At 40.5% G+C, this 18600-nt stretch overlaps 1 protein-coding gene across 6 annotated transcripts in view; it reads right to left on the reverse strand.

Annotated features, from left to right (window-relative positions):
* GABRA5 (gamma-aminobutyric acid type A receptor subunit alpha5) overlaps nt 1-18600 on the reverse strand; it is a 91247-nt gene that overhangs the window by 25164 nt on the left and 47483 nt on the right. For all 6 annotated transcript variants that reach the window (XM_025271651.3, XM_044932917.2, XM_025271649.3 and 3 more), the window contains one exon: nt 3702-3784. In XM_025271651.3, coding sequence (XP_025127436.1) covers nt 3702-3784 — 83 coding nt within the window. The remainder of the gene's footprint in view (nt 1-3701; nt 3785-18600) is intronic.

Here is an 18600-nt window from a genome sequence, read left to right on the forward strand (position 1 = left end):
CCAGTATTTTCAATATCCTCATTTCAGCCAACAACAGTCCCTTCATAGCAACCTCAGCTTTTTTAAACATTCACTACAAAACTCTCCAGCCTCTATCCCTTACCCAGTTCTAAAGCCACATTCACATTCTCAGGCATTTGCCAGAGTAGCACCTATTCTCATAACCAAAATCTGTATTAGTCAGGTTTCTCCAGAGAAAGAGAAACAATAGGATATGTGTGTGTATATCATCTCTATATAGACATATATATATACACATATATATGACTTATTATAAGATATACACACACACACATATATATATATATATGATTTATTATAAGGTGTTGCCTTATGAAGTAATAGTAGCTTAAAGTCCCAAGATCTGCAGTGCAGTTCCAGTTTGAGAACTGTTAGGCTGGAGACCAAGAAGAACTGTTTCAGTTTGCATCCAAAGGCAGGAAAAGACCAACATGCCTGCTCAGGGCAGTTAGGTAGGAGGGGTTTCTTACCATGGGAAAGTCAGCCCTTCTGTTCTAGTTCAGGTCTTCAACTGATTGAACAAGGTCCACCCACATTAGGGAGGGCAATCTGCTTTATTCAGTCAACCAATCTAAATGTTAATCTTATTAAAAAAATATCCTCACATGCACACCCAGAATAATATTTAACTATTTAATAGTTAACTATTAAATAATATTTAACTATTTAATAGTATCTAGGCATCCTGTGGCCCAGTCAAGTTGACACATAGAATTAAAGAAAATAAGAACTAATAACCATAATAAGAAGCTCACTAAATGGGCTCATCAGCAAGAGGAGGGAACAAAAGAAAGTATCATTAAAATGAAATACACAACAATAAAAATTAAGTTTATCTGAAAAATAGAGTATTGGGTTGCACCTCTTAGGCCTAAGAGGCCTGTACTCAACCATCCTCTAGACTGAAGAAACAGTCAGTGACAGAGGTGTCAATGGTTTAAAGGATGAGGGAGCTTACACCCACCGTGTGTGCTGGGTGGCCAGCAGGACATGGTAGCCACCTTTGCTCAGGGGGAGGAGGAGATTGCCAGTTACAGGGGGAAATGGTACCAAGTTGGCTCATCAGTTACCAGGGAGACCACCAGAGGGGCCCAGTCCTCACCAACCCTTTGATAAGAGGAGAGGAGAGTTGAGTTCTGACCTAAAGCTAGAACAGTCATTAGCTGGGGCCTGGGACAAGTATCTAAGTCAGTTGTGTGAGTAGGGTGTAGGTGTATATCCACTGGTCAGGCAGGCGATATACAGAGAGCAAGAGAAAAGCCATCTTGAGGAGCCTGACCACACACAGATGCAATAGAAAAAAACGCAAAGAGCCTCAGAACTTGTGGGAATACAACAAAAGATTTAATATTCATGTCATTGGAATCAGGAAAGAAGAGAAAGAGGATGGGGTAGGAAAAGTATTCAAAGTAATAACTGCTCAAACTCCCTAAATTCGACCAAAACCTATAGATTCAAGAAGTAGAACAAATCTCAAATCAGATAAACCCAAAGAAATCCACACTAATACACATCATAGTCAAATTTCTCTAAAGACAAAAAAAAAGAAGCTTGAAAGCAACAAAGAGAAAAGATATCATGCCTATAAGGAAAATATGATTTGAATTACAGCAGATTTCTCATCAGAAACCATGGAGGCAAGAATAAAGTAGCACATTTTTCAAATGCCACAAAACTGTCAGAACAGAATCTTATATTCATTAAAAATGTTCTTCAGGTATGAAGAGAGAAATCAAGATATTTTCAGATGAAGAAAAACTAAGAGAATTTATTGCCAGAAGTCTATCCTAAAAGAATGGTTAAAGGAAGTTTGCTAAGCAGTTATAAAGGAGGCTGTAGCCCTCCAGGCTCCTCTGTCCATGGGGATTCTCCAGGCAAAAACACTGGAGTGGGTTGCTATGCCCGCCTCCAGGGGAGCAAAAACACTGGAGTGGGTTGCTATGCCCGCCTCCAGGGGATCTTCCCAACCCAGGGATAGAACTCAGGTCTCCCACATCACAGGCAGATTCTTAACCATCTGAGCCACCAGGGAAGCCCAGTTTTAATATAACATTTATTTCAAAATGTTTTATTTTATTTTTATGAAAAAATAACTTTTAGTTATAAAAGAAGAAATCTTGGGACACTGGGAGTACAATAAAAGAACACCATAAGTAAAAATAGAGAAAAAAATATCCTTTTTCTCTTAAGATTTCAAAATTAAGTTTGATGGTTCAAATAAACACCATAATACTCTCTGACGTGATTCTAGGTGAATACAGACAAAATGTTTAAGACAACTATATTTTCACTATCTTAGGATAAAGGAACATAGCTTTCATATGAATTGGTAAAATAAGAATAGTAAACTGTAATAAGTCATGTATGTATAAAGTAATATCTACAGCAATAACTAAAAAGGTATATAAGAAGATACAAACAAAACACTATAAATTAAAAAAAAAAAAAAAAAACGGAATCATAATAAATGCTCAGCTAACCCACATGGAGTCAGGAAAAGGAAAATAAAGAAACAGAAAACAGAGAGCAGAAAACCAAAAAATCAAATAAAGTGGCAGACAAGCCCTCCAGAAAGTGTAAATTATGAGAATACACCAATTAAAAGATAAAGACTGGCAAAGCAAATTTAAAAATATGACCCAAACATACACCAACTACAAGAAATTCATTTTAACATGATGATTAAGCAAATGGAAATGTGTATATATATATATACATATATCTTTCAAATATAATCAAAAGAAAGTAGGAGTGGCCATATAGATTTCAGGTAGACTTTAAAACAAAGAAAATTACCACAGACAGAGAGGAATATTATGCAATCATAAAGGGTTGATTCACCCAGAAGAGACTATAATCCTGAATGTGTGTGCACCAAAGAACAAGTGAGAAATACATGGAACAAAAAAGTACTGAACTGAAAGTAGGAATAGTCAATTGCACAATTAGATGGAGCCTTCAACACCTCTTGCTCAATAACTGATGTAGACAGAAAATCAGCAAACAGTATAGAACTCACAATAGCACAGTCAACAGGATCTAATTAATACTTGTAGAGCATTCCACCAAGTAACCGCAAAGTATACATGATTTTCAAGTGTTCAAAGCACAAATACCAAGATGAAGCCTCTGGGTCATGAAATAAACTGCCATAAATGTAAGAAAGGTGAAATCATATAGAAGGTGTCCTCTGATTATAACGGAATTAAACTAGAAATCAATAACAGAACGATAACAGAAAAATTAAATAGCCACATATAAATAATCAAATGTTCATACGGAACATCTGAGAAGTGACTCAACATAGCAATGACTACCACGCAATAAGGAGTTCTGAGGTGGGTAATGGAAATTGGGTCATTAAGGGCCCCTGGAGGAGGTGACCTGGAATCTGAGAAGTGAAAACAAGAAAGAACTGTCTGGTGCAGGTCTAGGGGTGAGGAATTGTTTCCCCAGGAGCATATCCTAGAGGGCAAAAGCCCCCATTTGCATTCTCTCAGTTACAGGCAGGGAAATCATTCTGAGAGGACAAGTGTGTGTACCCTGCTGCCTCTCCAGCTTTCCCAAGCACACTGAAGCGCATCTTGAGTTTATTTACATATAGTATCTAAATACTTCTGAATGAATGTGGAAATAACCCCAAAGTATATCCATGGTTCTTACTTTTGAAAATAACTTACAGCTGCCAAATTTCAGAGGGCAGGCATGGGCATCCATTGGGAAGTCTTCAAGTTGCATTGGGCACTCTGCAGAGATGGTCAAGCTGAAAAACAAGAGATGGGGACCTTTCAATGACTCGTCAACTCTATTTATTGGACACCATGTTCCAGAAAGGCATATTAAGTACTCCACTCATTATTTTAATTAAAGTCTTTTATGAAATTGTCTAAACTGTTGCATCAAATTACATAGGATTACATTGTAGGTGAATATCATTTAGAAATAAGGTTTAAATCAAATCTACTCGGGAGTTCTGTGGCTTGATGTGTCTATACATACATTACCACTTGTAAAGCAATTTGAAATGCCTTTAAAAATAATTTATTCTTTTATTCTTGCATCACTTACCAAGAGTAATCTAAAAAACTTCCCTTGACCAGGCTGAAAATATATTTTTTTCTGAAATAATTTATAAGCTCAGAAATATAAATGTGGAATAAATGCACAGTCCATATTTTGACCCCAGAATATTCATTGGAAGGACTGATGCTGAAGCTGAAGCTCCAATACTTTGGTCACCTGATGAGAAGAGTCAACTCATTGGAAAAGACCCTGATGCTGGGAAAGATTGAATGCATGAGGAGAAGGGGGTGGCAGAGGATGAGATGGTTGGATGGCATCATCGACTCAATGGACATGAGTTTGAGCAAACTTGAGGAAATAGTGACAGACGGGGAAGTCTAGCATGCTGCAGTCATGGGGTTGCAAAGAGTCTGACCCACTGAGTGACTGAACAACAGCAACAAGCTTTAACCAAAAGCTGGCTATAATTATCAGGTACTGGGCTGCTACCATGAAACTTCAGAGTAAGTGAAACGGCAACTTTCCTACTGTTTTTAATCCAAGTCTGGTCTTCCAGATAATAATGCCATCCACTACCACCGTCACTAATGACTAAAACAGCACTGGGCGTAAGAGCTGCTGGTCTGTGCCAGGCACTGGGTTAAGTGCTTCACCTGTATTAACACATCGTTAGAACAGCATGATTTACTGCTATTATCATCCCAGTTTCAAGGTAAGAAAGTCAGACACAGATATTAAGGGATCCGGACACGAATGCACAGACCCTAACGGCAAGTCCTCCCACAGGCTCTGTGACCTGAGGCTGGCTGTATTTGCGGAGTTGTCCCTGTGGTGGTTTTACTTTTTTTACAGAGCTACTAATTAGGCAGTAAATCCAAATTTCTTTAGGAGTTAATCTTCTGTTTCTCGATGTTTAATTCTATTATTTAAAATGAAAAATAATTTCCTAAAATGAAACCAAATTGCACAATTTTCAACTTTAAAATGGATGTTACAATTCTATTTTCTTATATTAAGTCTGGATCTTGCCTATGTGCCTGGGATGAGAGTCAAAATATACAATCATTTTTGTCTTTACTGCTTCCTTCTTTCAAGATAGATTAACCTTTTGCCCTTTAATTGGGCACATAATTCACACTTGACAATTCCAGATGGAGTGGTCAATGCATGTATTCTCTGAATGGAGCTAAAACATGTGTCAGTGGAAGGAAGGTGTGTGTCCATCACAGAGAGGATATTTTCTGGTGGTCTGGGGGGACCACTCTCTCCCAAATGGGGTCAGTTCTAAGGGATGTGAGTGCATGTGGGTGAGAATATACCATAAAAGTTTCACATTCAGGCAGGGAGATGATATTTAAAATTATATGCCACCTAGGTTCATAGAAGAATATGGAAAATGCGGAAGAAAAAAAGTTACAAATACTTATCATTTCACTTATAATTTCACCTCATACATGTTGTCCAGATTTTTTCACAAGTACATATGTTCTCATTTCATTCTTCTTGGTTTATAAAATTCAGTCTTTTGGTTACCCAACATTAGAGTAGAGGTATTCCCCAAATCATTAAAATCTCTACAGAATCATGACTTTGAAAGGTGCAATATTTAATTGTAGCATGCAGATGTGTAAGTATATGTAGGATATAGATATATCTGTATATGTGTGGACATCTTCAAGCATAAACTATATAAAATGGATTATTATTAGAGACGACGAAATAAGTAAGGTAAATGAATATTTATTTAGTAGAACTAAGAAAACAGGACTTAAAAACCACAGCCTGTGAGGAGGACATTCAGCCAACATAAAAGAAAATAGTGTTACTCTATTCAGTTGTTAGTAAACTTAAGCCATTTGTTAAAAAAGATAGTGGGACAGAAAAACTTAAGTGAGTCAAATATGTTCTGGAGAATAAAATCACAATCACCCAGTAAATCTAGAATTTTCTTGAGAAACAAATTTATAGTAGGGAAATAGAAGTCATATACAAAGCTACAGTGCCATGTACAACGCAATAACTGAAAATAAGCACATGAAGAAATGGTGATATGGAAGCACAGAGAATGCTAATGATTAGGAAAGTCTGTCTCACATGCAGCCTCCGTTCCAACAGCTGATGGCCCTGGTGTAAGGAACATGCTGGGCTCAGCCCGTGGGAATACGGCAGGGCAGTGAGTGGGGTGCTTCAGGTGCAACCGACTGGCCTAGCCCTGCTGCAGGGCTCACAGACCCCAACCAGCAGACCCAGTGCTGCAGACGTCACGTTGCCCCCACCCAGCTCAACAACTACTGGCTGCACTCCCACCACAGAGTAACATACAGAGGGTCCTTCCGTGGCAGAATCTCCTCTCGAGACACTAGCATGGCTGGAGCTCACACAACTGGGCTTCTGTCCCTTGGAAAACACCACTCAGCCCACTGGGTCTGGAGGCTGCCCTGGAGCCAGATGTGTTGGCTGGGTTCTTGACAATGTGGTGAGTCATGGTTAACTCCTCTGCCCCTTGCTTGGAGCTGGTTCTCTGCTTCAATATCCATGGCCACGGGGGCACCTGCATTTCTGCTTGTTTATCAGAGAAGACCCCCGCAGGGGACTTGGCCTCCCACCTTTGTCACTCTGCCCACTCCTGACTTTTTGTCCATTTCTTCGCATACTGCTTTTCTTGGCTAACAGTGTGTGTCTATAGGAGAGGTGAGGAGCCATCCCTTCTGTAACTGTGGTCTTAGCATCTCATGTCTTGCTTTATTCTGGCTGTTTGGCCCTGAGATCTAGGCCGAGACTGCTGCGCTGACATTTTACAATGGCAAGGAATGTATACCCAGGAGTCCGCTTTTAGCATACAGCAGGAGAAGGTGTGGGTAGAGACAGGGAGAAAGAATTTAAGTGGATCTAAAAAGAAAACTCTTTTGAAGAAAAAACATAAAACATAGTAAAATATAAAAAGGAGTAAAAACATAAAAAAGATTCTACAATTACCATCTCGATAAGTGTTAACATTAGAGCCTCTGAGATTGTTTCCCCAATTTAATAGACTTCCTTAGAATTAGAATTCCAAACATCAAAAAAATATACTTCATTTATGGTAGCATCTCTCCTCTAAGGAATCAATGTATTATTCAGATAAATTTCCCAATAGCAAATGTTTCAACCTTCAACCTTAGTAAGAGAACATTAAAAATTTTGATGCCTTTGAACATTTTTTAAAAAGGCTTTTATAGTATTCAAACCACGTCTCTAGATAAGAGAGACCCTTCCATTCACAGGATCCTTAAAATGTAGTGTCCTTTAATGTATAATCAACCTCCTTCACACAAAACTGAGATCAAAGCACTCCATGGAATATGGACTGCCATAGCAAAGGAACTAGCCAGGGCATCTCTTAGAAACACTTTTCTTAAAAGGTTAATGAATGTGTTTATGGAAAAACTTCAGTGAATTACTGGTAGATCCAAGTATATGCTTTTCTTCCCCAAAGGTTATATTTCTGTTTTACTTCCAGTTTCTAAAGACATTCAAGCAGTAACTTATTGGAATGTAAGGTCCATTTTTAATATCTTAATTTTAGGGCTAGGAAAAGGGCATTTTGTGACTTAAGCTGTTTGCTTCAACTTGGATGTAAACTCCCTAGAGAGCTCTTTGCTTGCACAGGGGCAGCCCACAGTGCAGCATGCTTTAAGATGTTAAAACAGCCAAATTCTAGAGTAGCTTTGCCGTTAAGGAACTGTGAGACCTTTGTAAACTGCCTAACCTCTCTGATTCAGCTTATCCAAATGAAAAAGAAAATAGTAACAGCTGCTTTATTCTCTGGGAAAAAAAAGAAAAGTTAATAGGTGTGAATAGAGATTTCTACCCAATATGCTCTTCAGAGCCAAGCCTTCTTCATTTACATGAAAATACTGCGTGGATACAATAGGTGTCGTGGCAGACAGAATAATGGTCCTGCAAAGATGTCCATGTCCTAATCCCCCAAACCTCATGACTTGTAAATATGTTACCTTAAATAGCAGAAGGGCTTTGAGGATGTGATTAAGTGAAGGCCTCTGGGAGATGGGAGATTATCTTGGATTATCCAGATGGGCCCAGCAGAATCATACAGGCAGGAATGTCATCAGAAGCCATGCAGCGGGAGATTGGTTCAAGCCAGCAGAGGAGAAGGGTGTGTGCTCACCTCCTCCCGTGAGAGCACCGAAATCACCACTAACCACTCAACACTCGTCGACAAGGAGTGCTGGAACCCACCGAAAGAGATACCCCACGTCCAAAGAAAAAGCTGCAACAAGAGAGTAGGAGGTGCGCAACCATAATAAAATCCAATTCCATAACCGCCGGGTGGGCGGCCCACAGACTGGAGGACAATTATGCCACAGAGGTTCTCCCACTGTTGTGAAGGTACTGAGTCCCAGGTCCGACTCCCAGCCTGGGGATCTGGCAAAAGGATTAGGAATCCCCAGGGAATCTGACTTTAAAGGCCAGCAGGATTTGAGTGCAGATTTCCACAGGGCTGGGGAAACATTCCATTCTTGGAGGACAGACACAAAATCTTGTGTACCAGCACCCAGGGGATAGGAGCAGTGACCCCACAGGAGATGGAACCAAACCTGCCTGCTAGTGCTGGGGCATCCCTTGCAGAGGCATGGTTGGCAGAGCCCCCTTAGGGGACAAGGGCACTGGCAGCAGCAGTTCCCGATGTACCTGTAGGCATGAGCCCTCATGGAGGTTGTCACCATTGCCCCTAGAATAAAGCCTGTTGAGTCCAGGGCTGGGTTGCCTCAGATCAATTCAAACCCATCCATCAGCAAACAACTAAATTAAATTACTGAGTGAAGTCCTGCCCCCCAGAACTAGAACCAGTGCTATCCATGGTCAGTCTCTCCCATCAGGAGCTTCATTCACCAGAGGGCAGATAGCAGAATCAAGGCCAAATTACTAGAACCTTCAGAATGAAAACCACAATCACAGAAAGCTAATCAAAATGACAAGGCAGAGGATTATGTCCCAGATGAAGGAACAAGAGAACACTTCAACTAAATGAACTAAATGAAGCGGAGGTAGGCAACCTTCCAGAAAAAGAATTCAGAATAAGAATAGTGCAAATAATCCAGGATCTCAGAAAAAGAATGGAGGCAATAGAGGCAAAGATTGAAAAGATGCAAGAAATGTTTACCAAAGACCTAGAAGAACTAAAGAATAAACAGAGATGAAAAATACAATATAACACCTGAAATGAAAAATGCACAAGAAGGAATCAATAGCAGAATAACTGAGGCAGAAGAATGGATAGGTGACCGGGAAGACAGAATGGTGGAAATCACTGCCACAGAAGAGAATGAACAAAAAAGAATGAAAAGAAACGAAGACAGCCTAACAGGCCTCTGGAACAATATTAAACAAACCAACATTTGCATTATAGGGGGTCCCAGAAGGAGAAGAGAAAAAGGACCTGATAAAATATTTGCTTACATGCTAGTAAAGTAATGCTCAAAATTCTCCAAGCCAGGCTTCAGCAATACTTGAACCGTGAACTTCCTGATGTTCAAGCTGGTTTTAGAAAAGGCAGAGGAACCAGAGATCAAATTGCCAACATCCGCTGGATCATGGAAAAAGCAAGAGAGTTCCAGAAAAACATCTATTTCTGCTTTATTGACTATGCCAAAGCCTTTGACTGTGTGGATCACAATAAACTGTGGAAAATTCTGAAAGAGATGGGAATACCAGACCACCTGACCTGCCTCTTGAGAAATTTGTATGCAGGTCAGGAAGCAACAGTTAGAACTGGACATGGAACAACAGACTGGTTCCGAAAAGGAAAAGGAGTATGTCAAGGCTGTATATTGTCACCCTGCTTATTTAACTTCTATGCAGAGTACATCAGGAGAAACGCTGGACTGGAAGAAACACAAGCTGGAATCAAGATTGCTGGGAGAAATATCAAGAACCTCATATATGCAGATGACACCACCCTTATGGCAGAAAGTGAAGAGGAACTAAAAAGCCTCTTGATGAAAGTGAAAGTGGAGAGTGAAAAAGTTGGCTTACAGCTCAACATTTAGAAAACAAAGATCATGGCATCCGGTCCCATCACTTCATGGGAAATAGATGGGGAAACAGTGGAAACAGTGTCTGACTTTATTTTTTGCGGCTCCAAAATCACTGCAGATGGTGACTACAGCCATGAAATTAAAAGACGCTTACTCCTTGGAAGGAAAGTTATGACCAACCTAGATAGCATACTGAAAAGCAGAGACTTTACTTTGCCAAAAAAGGTCCGGCTAGTCAAGGCTATGGTTTTTCCTGTGGTCATGTATGGATGTGAGAGTTGGACTGTAAAGAAGGCTGAGTGCCGAAGAATTGATGCTTTTGAACTGTGGTGTTGGAGAAGACTCTTGAGAGTCCCTTGGACTGCAAGGAGATCCAACCAGTCCATTCTGAAGATCAGTCCTGGTATTTCTTTGGAAGTAATGATGCTAAAGCTGAAACTCCAGTACTTTGGCCACCTCATGCGAAGAGTTGACTCATTGGAAAAGACTCTGATGCTGGGAGGGATTGGGGGCAGGAGGAGAAGGGGATGACAGAGGATGAGATGGCTGTATGGCATCACTGACTCGATGGACGTGAGTCTGAGTGAACTCCGGGAGTTGGTGATGGACAGGGAGGCCTGGAGTGCTGCGATTCATGGGGTCGCAAAGAGTCAGACACGAGTGAACAACTGAACTGAACTGAAAATATTTGATGAGATAATAGCTGAAACCTTGTTTAACATGGAAAAGGAAACAGCCAGTCAGGTCTAGGAAGTGCAGAATCCCAGGCAGGATAAACCCAGGGGGACATGCTGAGACACACAGTAAGCAAACTGACAAAAATTAAAGACAAAGATAAAAATAGAAAAAAAAACTGCAGAGGAAGGAATATTCCCAAACTTATTCTATGAGGCCACCATCACCCATACCAAAAACAAAGATACCTAAAAAATTATAGGCCAATATCACTGATGAACATAGATGCAAAAATTGTCAATAAAATAGTAGCAATCCAAATCTAACAATACATTAAAAGACCATAAAGGAAACATACCTCAACACATTAAGGCCATACAAACCTACAGCTAACATCATACTCACTGGTGCAAAGCTGAAAGCATTTCCTCCAAGGTTAGGAACAAGACAAGGAAGTCCACTCTTGCCACTTTTATTCAACATAGTTTTGGAAGTCCTAGCTACGGGAATCAGAGAAGAAAAAGAAGTAAAAGGAATCCAAATTGGAAAAGAAGTTCAACTGTCATTGTTTGCAGATGACGTGATACTATACAGGCTTCCCAGGTGGCGCCAGTGGTAAAGAACCCACCTGCCAAGGCAGAAAACATGAGACATGGGTTCAATCCCTGCGTTGGGAGGAGGAAATGGCAACCCACTCCAGTATTCTTGCCTAGAGAATCCTATGGACTGAGGACCCTGGCAGGCTACAGTCCATGGGGTCTCAAAGAGTCAGACATGACAGGAGCAACACAGCACACATGATACTATACACAGAAAATCCTAAAGATGCTCTGAGAAAACTACCAGAACTCATCAATGAACATGGTAAACTGCAAGTTAAAAAATTAACACAGAGAAATCTGCTGCATTTCTATACACTAACAAGAAAAGACCAGAAGGAGAAATTCAAGAAACAGTTACATTTACCATCACATAAGAAAGAATAAAATAGTAAGAATAAACCTACCTAAGGAGACAAAAGACCTGTACTCTGAAAACTACAAGAAATTGAAGAAGACTCAAACAGATGGAAAGATACACTGTGTACTTGGAATGGAACAATCAATATTGTGAAAATGACTATACTACCCTAAGCAATCTACATATTCAATGCAATCCTTATCAAATTACCAAGGGCAATTTTTTAACAGAATTAGGAAAAAAAAAAAAACAAAAACCGTATGGAGAGACAATAGATCCTGAGTATCCAAAGCAATCTTGAAAAAGAAAAACAGAAGTGGCAGAATCAGAATGGCTCTCTGACTTCAGATTATACCACAAAGATATAGTTATCCAAACAGTATACTACTGGAACAGAAATAGAAATATAGATCAAGGGAACAGGGTAGAAAGCTCAGAAATAAAGCCATGCATCTATGGTCAATTAAGCTCTGAAAAGGAGGCAAGACTATACAATGTTGGAATGACTGTCTCTTCATCAAATGGTGCTATGAAAACTGGACAGCTGTATGTAAAAAACAAAATTATATCCTTCTCTAACACCATACACAAAACTAAGCTCAAAATGTTTAAAGACCGAAAAGACCTAAATGTGAAACCAGACACTCTAAAATTCCTGGAGGAAAATATAGGAAGAATACTCTGACATAAATCACAGCAATATCTTTTTAAATGTCTCCCATAATAACAGAAATTAAAACAAACATAAATGGGACCTCAAAAACCTCAAAAGCTTTTGCACAACAAAGAAAACAACAACCAAAACAAAAAGACAACCACAGACTGGGTAAAAAGATTTGCAGATAATTTGACTGACAAGGGATTAGTCTCCAAAATCTACAAACAGCTCATGAAGCAAGCCAATCAAAAAATGGTCAGAAGATCTAAAAAGATCTTTCTCCAAAGAAGACATACAGATGGCCAAGAGGCACATGAAAAAGTGTTCAACATCACTAATAATTAGAGAAATGCAAATCAAAACTACAATGAGATATCAACGCAAACCAGTCAAAAGGGCTATCATCAAAAAATCCACAGCCAATAAATGCTGGAGAGGGTGTGGAGAGAAAGGAACCCTCCTACATTGTTAGTGGGAATGGAAGCTGGTACAGACACTATGGAGAACAATATGGAAGTTCTTTAAAAAACTAAAAATAGAGCTATCATGTGACCCTAAAAATCTCACTCTTGGGCATATATCCAGAGGAAAAAAACTGGTCTGAAAGGATACATTCACCACAATATTTATTGCAGCACTGTTTACAATAGCCAAGACATGAAAGGAATCTAAATGTCCATCAACAGAGGAATGGATAAAGAAGATGTGGTACATATACACAATGTAATATTACTTAATATTACTCAGCCATCAAAAAAGAATGAAATAATGCCATTTGCAGCAACATGGATGGACGCAGAGATTGCATACTCGGTGAAATAAGACAAAGCAGAAACCTCATATGACATCACTTTTATGTGCAACCTAAAAAGACATGATAGAAATTAACTTATTTATAAAACAGACTCACAGATTTAGAGAACGAACTTATGGTTGCCAGGGGGAAAAGGTTGAGGGGAAGGGAAAGTTGGGGAGTTTGGATGCGCAGGTACACTCTGCTGCATTTAAAATGGATAATCAACAAGGATCTACTTACTGTACAGCAGAGTGTACTTACTATACTCTGTTCAATGCTATGTGGCATCCTGGATGGGAGAGGAATTTGGGGGAGAACGGACACATTTATATGGATGGCTGAATCCCTTTGGTGTCCATTTGAAACTGTAACAACATTGTTAATCCGTTACACTCCAATACAAAATAAAAAGTGTGGTTTGTTTTTTTTTTTTTTAAAGACGAAAGGTAGCAGAAGGGAAAGTCAGAGCGATTCAAAATATTAAGACAAGGTCATCATTGCTGGTTCAAAGATAAAGGGAAACATGATGAGGAATGTAAGTGACCTGAAGGAGCTGAGAGAGGAATCCAGCTGACAGCAAGAATACATCCTCAGCACTGCGACCACAAGAAACTGAATTCTGCCAACAAACTTACACTGCTGATCCTGCTCGTGATGCCCACTGTCTTGCTGTTTACACTGTTCGTTGAAGGCAGGTAGACAAGGCACCATCTAAGAGGCTGGAAGGAAACTCCAGGAGCCATAGGAACGGCGTGTTGCAGCAGTAATGCCGCTATTTTCTAGGTGGAGCTCACATGTGCCAACAGCACAAAGTAGCTCGTGAGCAAGCGAGTACCTCGTGACGTGCATGCGTGGTGCTATAAATGATCTCAGCTGTTACCCAGTCATCATTCACAAAACGTGGGGTGAGAGAGCAGAACATGCCATCCTGGCCAATTTGCTCTCTCCCCACAAACCCAAGTGAGCCTGGGAACAGATTATCCCCCACAGTCTCTGGCTAACAGCCCAGATCATCAAACATCTTGATTTCAGCTCTGGAAGACCCAAAACAGAGGAACTAGATTTCTGACCTACAGAACCATGAGATAGTAAATTTCTGCTGTTTTAGGCCACTAAGCATGTGGTCAGGAGAAGGCAATGGCACCCCACTCCAGCACTCTTGCCTGGAAAACCCCATGGATGGAGGAGCCTGGTGGGCTGCAGTCCATGGGGTCGCTAGGAGTCGGACACGACTGAGCGACTTCACTTTCACTTTTCACTTTCATGCTTTGGAGAAGGAAATGGCAACCCACTCCAGTGTTCTTGCCTGGAGAATCCCAGGGACAGGGGAGCCTGGTGGGCTGCTGTCTATGGGGTCGCATAGAGTCGGACACAACTGACTCGACTTAGCAGCAGCAGCAGCAGCAAGCATGTGGTCATTTGTTATTATATTACAGCGAAAGAAAAGTATTGTACCAGATAACCAATCCAGACTTTCCTTCTACTCCAAGACCCATCAGAATCCAGGCCTACTTGACTAAGCCCAGCTAGTTTCCCTCTGCTCAGAAACACTGGCTTTTGATTTCTGCCAGGTCAGGCTCAGCTCTGTACACAGAACTATTATTTTTTGAAGTAGAAAAAAAAACAAAACAGTAGATGATGACTGCATAGTATGAACTCAGAGAGCGTGTGGTGTGTGCAGATCTGTGCTGTCCAGATCCCTCTCAAGGAAGGCCTTCTTCTGCCTCGCTGCAGGGGTACAGTCAGCCGACAGCCCCTGCCGTCAGCTCTTGGAGGATCCACTTGAGCTGCAGGGAGCCAACTTTCTCAAGGCCATACTCTTCCCAAGGAAGTTTGAGTCTGTGACTAGGCAGGGGAGTGGACAGAGACAGGCTCGGCCATTTGGGCTCAACATGGGCCACTCTGAATGTTCATGAGGCTGGCTGACTCCCTATCAGGCCGGTGTTGCAGTTTGACTTCTTGTGCCCAAACCTGCTCCTCGCTTTCTTCATAGGTTAATTCCTAATAAACAACTTGAAACTTGCTCCCCTTCAAAACAAGTGATGTGATGACAAAAGCAGAATTTAATGGGACTGCCGTCATGAACCCTAAGGATGCAGGTGGTTTCTTGAAGCTGAAAGAGGCAAGGAAAGGCTTCTCCCCTAGGGAATCCAGAAGGAATACAGTCCTGCTGCCTGCAACTTGATTTCAGCCTAAGACCTTTTTTAGCCTCTTTTTGGACTTTTGATCCAAAGAACTGTAAGATAAATTGTGTTTTAGCCAATAAATTTGTGATAATTTGTTACAACATCAATAGGAAAATAATACAAAATCTGCTACCTAGAAGTGGGATGCTACTGTAACATACCTAAAAAATGTAGAAACGATTTGGAACTGGATAATAGGAAGAGGCTGGAAGAATTCTGAGATTCATCACAGAAAACACCTGGACTACACTGAACAGACTAGTACTTGAAATGTGAATGTTGATGATTCTGTAATGAGAACTTGTAGTGAGAAGCAAGGTAGTTAAAACCTACATTAATAAACACACTGTTCCTAGCAATATGAACATTAAAGGCCCTAATAATGAGGGCTCAGAAGGAAATTAGGAAATTGGAAATTGGAGGACAGGAGACTCTCACTATACAGTGACAGAGGCTCATGTGGAAAGTAGAACTTTTAAAAGATGATAGTAAGCTAAACAATGCCCCTTAAAGATATCAGGTCCTAATTCCAGGAAGTTGCAAACATTACCTTATATGGGAAAAGGGTCTTTGCAGATGTGATTAAGTTAGGGGTCTTGAGATGGGGACACTGACAAGATGGGCACTAAATGCATCATAAAGACACTTATAAGGGAAAGGCAAAGGAGACTGCAGAGACAAAAGAAATGGGATGGGATGAAAGCACGGCTATTGGAAGATGCTGTGCTGCTGGCTTTGAAGATGCAGGAAGGTGTCCTGATCCAAGGAATGCAGGTATGCAGCTCTGGAGACTGGAAAAGGCAAGTAAACAGACTCTGGCCTAGAGCATCTGGAGCCCTACCAAAACCTTGATTTTGCCCCAGTGACACAGATTTCAGACTCATGGTCTCCAGAAATCTAACAGAATAAATGTGTGTTGTTTTAAGTCCTCAAGTGTGTGGTAAAATTTTTTATAGTAGCTACAGGAAACTGATACAATAATGAAATTAGACCCTTAGATGAGGAGAGTGCAAGCAAAGTGTTAAAGTTGTGGCCTCTTCCTATTGCTTATAGCAAAATGTGAGACGAAATAGATTAAGGTAAGAACTGCCAATGAAAAAGGGACCAGGACTTGATTTAGGAAAATTCTCAGTTTATCCAGGTTACAAAAGACATTATAATTAGGCGATTCATTGTGAGGAAAACAAATGCTTAAGAAGAAGCCAAGGGTGTGGTTGGACAACCTTCTGCTACTGCTTCAGACTCTTTGAGGAAATGAGTTGTGTGATTCATGGATTGTTTCAGCCATGTTACCAAAAGCCAGGAATAAGGAATGAATTATTCATGAAAGATATATGGAGGAGGTCTAGTGGTGTAAATTCTTGAGACATATGCAGGAGACCTACATGATTCTTAAAAATTTTACCAGCAGAAACACTGTCAGCTTAGACTGAAAAGGACAGACAGAAGCCAAAATGAAAGAAGGCTGTCCGAACCCCAACATTCTACATGCAGGAAATAGGTAGGGAAAAAACCACTCAACTGGAAACATGTGCTATCCTTAATGAAAAAGAAAGGATGACTCCAAGGATAGAACTTCAGTCACAGGTGATTAGTCCCAGGCCTTGAAATCTGCTGTTTGCCTACCTGGATTTAGAAATTTGGGTGGAACACTGCTTCCTTTTGTCCTATTAGATTCTTTGCTTTCAAATGGCAATATCTTTAACTGTTATCCTATGCAATATCTTTAACTGTTATCCTATGCTTGTCCCACCATTGTATTCTGTAGGTAATAACTTGTGGGCTGAAGCTGAAGCTCCAATACTTTGTCCACCTGATGCAGTAGGGCCAACTCATTGGAAAAGACCCTGATGCTGGGAAAGGTTGAAGGCAGGAGAAGGGGGTGACAGAGGATGAGATGGTTAGAAATTAGATAGCATCACCAACTCAGTGGACACGAATCTGAGTAAACTCTGGGAGATAATGAAGGACAGGGGAGCCTGGTGTGCTGCAGTCCATGGGGTCACAAAGAATCAGATATGACTTAGCAACTGAGGACAATGAACAACAAATTTGTTTCTTGAGCTCCACAAATTCACAGATAAAAAGAACTGTGCCTCAGGGAAGATCATATAACTGATTTAGATGATTCAGGCCTGGAACTTCGGAGCTGATAAAATTTAGTTGAGATTATGGACTTTAATTTGCTTCTGTAATAATTTAGGACTTTGGGGGATACTGGAATGAGATTAATATTTTTTTCATGTGTGACAGACATGAATTTGGGGGCAGAAGATAAACTGTGGTAGGCAAAACAATGATTTTGCCAAAGATGTTCATGTCCTAATCCTTCCTCTTCCTACTTATGAACACAAAACCTACCATGGCAAAAGGGACTTTTCAGATGAGATTAAATTAAGGATTTGGGGATGGGGAGATTACCCTGATTATCTGGGTGGGCCCAATGTAGGCACAAAGGCTACCTATAAGGAGACAGGAGTGTCTGAGTTGGAGGGGGAGATGTGATGTGGAAGCAGTGATGGTGGAAGGAGTGATGAAGGACCATGAATCAAGGGATGCAGGCAGCCTCCAGAAGTTGGGGAAGGTAAGGAAATAACTTTCCACTAGACAATCTGGAAAGGACACAAACCTCCCAATGTGAGACATGTTTCAGACTTCTGATCTCCAGAACAGTGAGATAATAAATTTGTACAGTTTTAAGCCACTACGTTTGTGGTAATTTGTTACAACAGCAACAGGAAACTAACAGATTAGTTTCAATAAAATAAAATAATAATAATATTACTAATCCAATAACCAGTTGTCAAATAATCTTCACAAAGTTGAAAAAGAAATTTGATTTCGTCAACTTATAAATAGTTTACAAAGTGTTCAATTCAGTTCAGTTCAGTTCAGTCACTCAGTCCAACTCTTTGTGACCCCATGGACTGCAACACACCAGGCTTCCCTGTCCATCATCAACTCCCAGAGCTTGCTCAAACTCATGTCCATCAAGTCGGTGATGCCATCTGACCATCTCATCCTCTGTTGACCTCTTCTCCTCCTACCATCAATCTTACCCAGCATCAGGGTCTTTTCCAAGAAGTCAGTTCTTCACATCACATGGTCAAAGTATCAGAGTTTCAGCTTCAGCATCGGTCATTCCAATGAGTATTCAGGACTGATTTCCTTTAGGATTGACTGGTTTGATCTCCTTGCATCCAAGGGACTCTCAAGAGTCTTCTCCAGCACCACAATTCAAAA

The sequence above is a fragment of the Bubalus bubalis genome, chromosome 20 (genome assembly GCF_019923935.1).
Source record: "Bubalus bubalis isolate 160015118507 breed Murrah chromosome 20, NDDB_SH_1, whole genome shotgun sequence".
Lineage (NCBI taxonomy): Eukaryota > Metazoa > Chordata > Mammalia > Artiodactyla > Bovidae > Bubalus > Bubalus bubalis.